Source organism: Crocodylus porosus, unplaced genomic scaffold (assembly GCF_001723895.1).
Source record: "Crocodylus porosus isolate Cpor-Errol unplaced genomic scaffold, CroPor_comp1, whole genome shotgun sequence".
In the NCBI taxonomy this organism is placed as follows: Eukaryota; Metazoa; Chordata; order Crocodylia; family Crocodylidae; genus Crocodylus; species Crocodylus porosus.
Window position 1 is genome coordinate 815,671 of NW_017728915.1, and position 2,716 is coordinate 818,386.

The window sequence follows — 2,716 nt, forward strand, 5'->3', positions numbered from 1 at the left end:
TCTTGCTGTTCATCCAGGAGGGCATGGGGAGGGAGAGGAGGGGCATGTGCCCCTGGATCTGTGTGGGGCAGGCTGGGGCTGGATGTATCCAGGGGCACATGCCTCTTCCCCCCATGCCCTCCTGGATGAACAGCGAAAGCCGCCAGATGAGCAGTGGAGAAGCTCCATGCAGCAGCAAGAGCTGTCCCCCAGACAAGCTGTGTCTCTGTCCTGCACCTGCCCCAGCCCCAGCCTGCAGCTGAAGCCTGCCCTGCGCAGAACTGGGGTGGGGGGCAAATGCCCCCCACCCTGCAGATGAGCCTCTTGCAGCTCTGTCCCACACCTCTCCCTGCCCCAGCTGGTCAGCCTCAGTCCCATTCCCTCCCTCACTACAGGGGCCTTGATCTGTGCCCCCCCCCCTCCTTCCCCTTCCACCACACCAGACTTACCAGCTGGACACAGGTCTTTCAGCTGAAGAGCTGCTTATCAGAAATTGGATTGGTATCAGCCGATATGCCTCCCCAAAAATATCTGCTGGTGCACCCCTAATTGCATTGGGGTATCACTCTTGCATCCTTTCCTGAATGTTTCAAGGTGATGACACTGACAAAGATTGACTGGCTGCTGTAATTAATGGACAAAAATGCAAAAGGCCTTATTCTTATGGGAACAGCAGCTACTGTTGTTTGTGAGGGTTTGTTTTCTGGGCTTTGTAGGGAAACACTTGTTGATACCTTTCTGGAACATTCATCTTTCAGGCTGAAAACTTAATCTTGACCTCTGCTAGAATGTGGCTTTTTTGGAAATTTTTGAGTCAGACTTTCTCCATTATATAAAATCTGCACAGCTACAAGGTTTGCTTGCTTTTAACCTCTCTATTGCTGAAAGGGCAAAGGGAGAAAGATTTCATCTGACATGAAGGTAAGAATCCTTACCAAGGGATAGTGCCACTGGAGTGTTCCAGTGCAAATGGGTTACACTTTCTTTTGAATGAATTTTGAGGTCTTGAAATCCTCTTTGTGCACGTGCAGTACAATTAAAACAATAATTTAGCTTGTTGAAAGTAAACTGGCAGCATGTCTACGTAACTTTTAGCTACATACTGTAAAATTGAGTGGAGGTACACAATGAATGAAGTCTATCCAAAGTCCTTGCCTTATCCACTGTATTTTATAAACCTTTCTAGCTCCTTTTGTAAGGTGTATTCTAGTGATGCCTACCCAGATAGTCATGCAGTATGGAATTTTATCTTCCCAAAAGCCTAGAACTACTTTTAACACAGTTTGTAGTTGTCAACTGTGTTTTAATGTGCATTCATGAGAGGGAAAAATTATGAGAATGTGCGGCTTTTGATGTTGCCTTTTTCCTGATTTACAATCCAATTTTTAATCTCTTAATGTAACTTTTACATTCAACGTATGGGTAAAGGAAATGCAACTGAAACATCAGGGCCAGGTGCAGATCTTTAGCTTCTGAAGTGTGTGGTGTCTGTGTGTTTGCAGAGTTCATCGTTGTTATATGATTGCCATCCAAGGTAGGATCAGAATGCAGGTTTAGTGTTTGTAGTTATGTAAATAGAGTTTTTGCTACAGTTTTCGGTGTTATTTTCTAATCTAAAACGTTAGTGATTTCAGAAATGTTAAATACTGAAAAAATTATGAAAGCTGACGCAGCAGCTGACAGTGAAAAGGGATACTAGTTAAACTCAGTGTTAAAATAGTACATCTCCAAAGTTTGCCTTCTACAGACTGTTCTGGGGTAGGTACAAGTGGGAGTTAGTGTTCCTTATGAACTTAAATCTATCCTTGGTACCCTGCCCTAGTTCTTACAAGAGCAAGTTATTGTGGGCTGCCAGTTATCCAAGGAGAATTGCTGCTAGCAAATCTTATTTTCAAATCTTCTTTTAAATAAGTCTCCAAATCTTACTTTAGCTGACAGGCTGCTTTTTCATCCAAAGCAGGTGCAGGATTTGGGAACTGAAAACTGCAACTTCTCTATAGTAACTTAATGAATTGGAAATGAGGACTGAATGTATACAACTAAAAAAGAAAACATTATTTGATTTGATAAGAAACCTCCCCTGCCACTTCCTGCAGCTTGTTAGCTTGATCAATGAAAGTTTGCTTCCTAAAAGAGATTCTTGCAGGGAATACACCTGAAAGAGAATTAAAAACATTAAAATGTCTTGGGAGCATAGGAAAGTAGAGCTGGAAGGGATCATGTGATGTTACCTAGTTCCAGCCCCCTGATCAAGACTGGATCATTCCTGACTACCAAGAATGAAAAAGATCAATTTACATGCAATTTAACATTTTTTTATTTGAGTATGGAAAAAATGAATTCTACCGTGCCAACCCGTAGAGTGACCTCATAGAGCATAACTGGACTTCGGCACTCGGCAAAATAAGGCATAGCTTAATCTTTCACTTGATAGCATTCTTAGAAAAATGAACAATATTTCAAATCTAAGCAGCATTTGAAACTGAGTATAGGAATAACTGAGTATAGGAGTATTCTCACTTCAGATTTATATTCCTTACATTTTAATTAAAAAAATAGTAATAATATACCAAGTACTGTAATGACACTGGGTGTCCACACTTTATGGTAGTTGAAGAACTGTATGATACATGTTGAGGTGCACACTGTATGAACTATATATTGCCCTTGATATTTGAAAATTATGCAAGCTGAAGGAAATATGACAGAGTTTCATAGTTAGTAGGGTCGGAAGGGA

General features: G+C 41.5%; 1 protein-coding gene across 1 annotated transcript in view; it reads left to right on the plus strand.

Annotated features, from left to right (window-relative positions):
- Positions 1–894: 894 nt before the first annotated feature.
- LOC109310323 (casein kinase II subunit alpha') overlaps positions 895–2,716 on the plus strand; it is a 28,313-nt gene continuing 26,491 nt past the window's right edge. The window contains exon 1 of the mRNA XM_019535405.1: positions 895–900. Coding sequence (XP_019390950.1) covers positions 895–900 — 6 coding nt within the window. The remainder of the gene's footprint in view (positions 901–2,716) is intronic.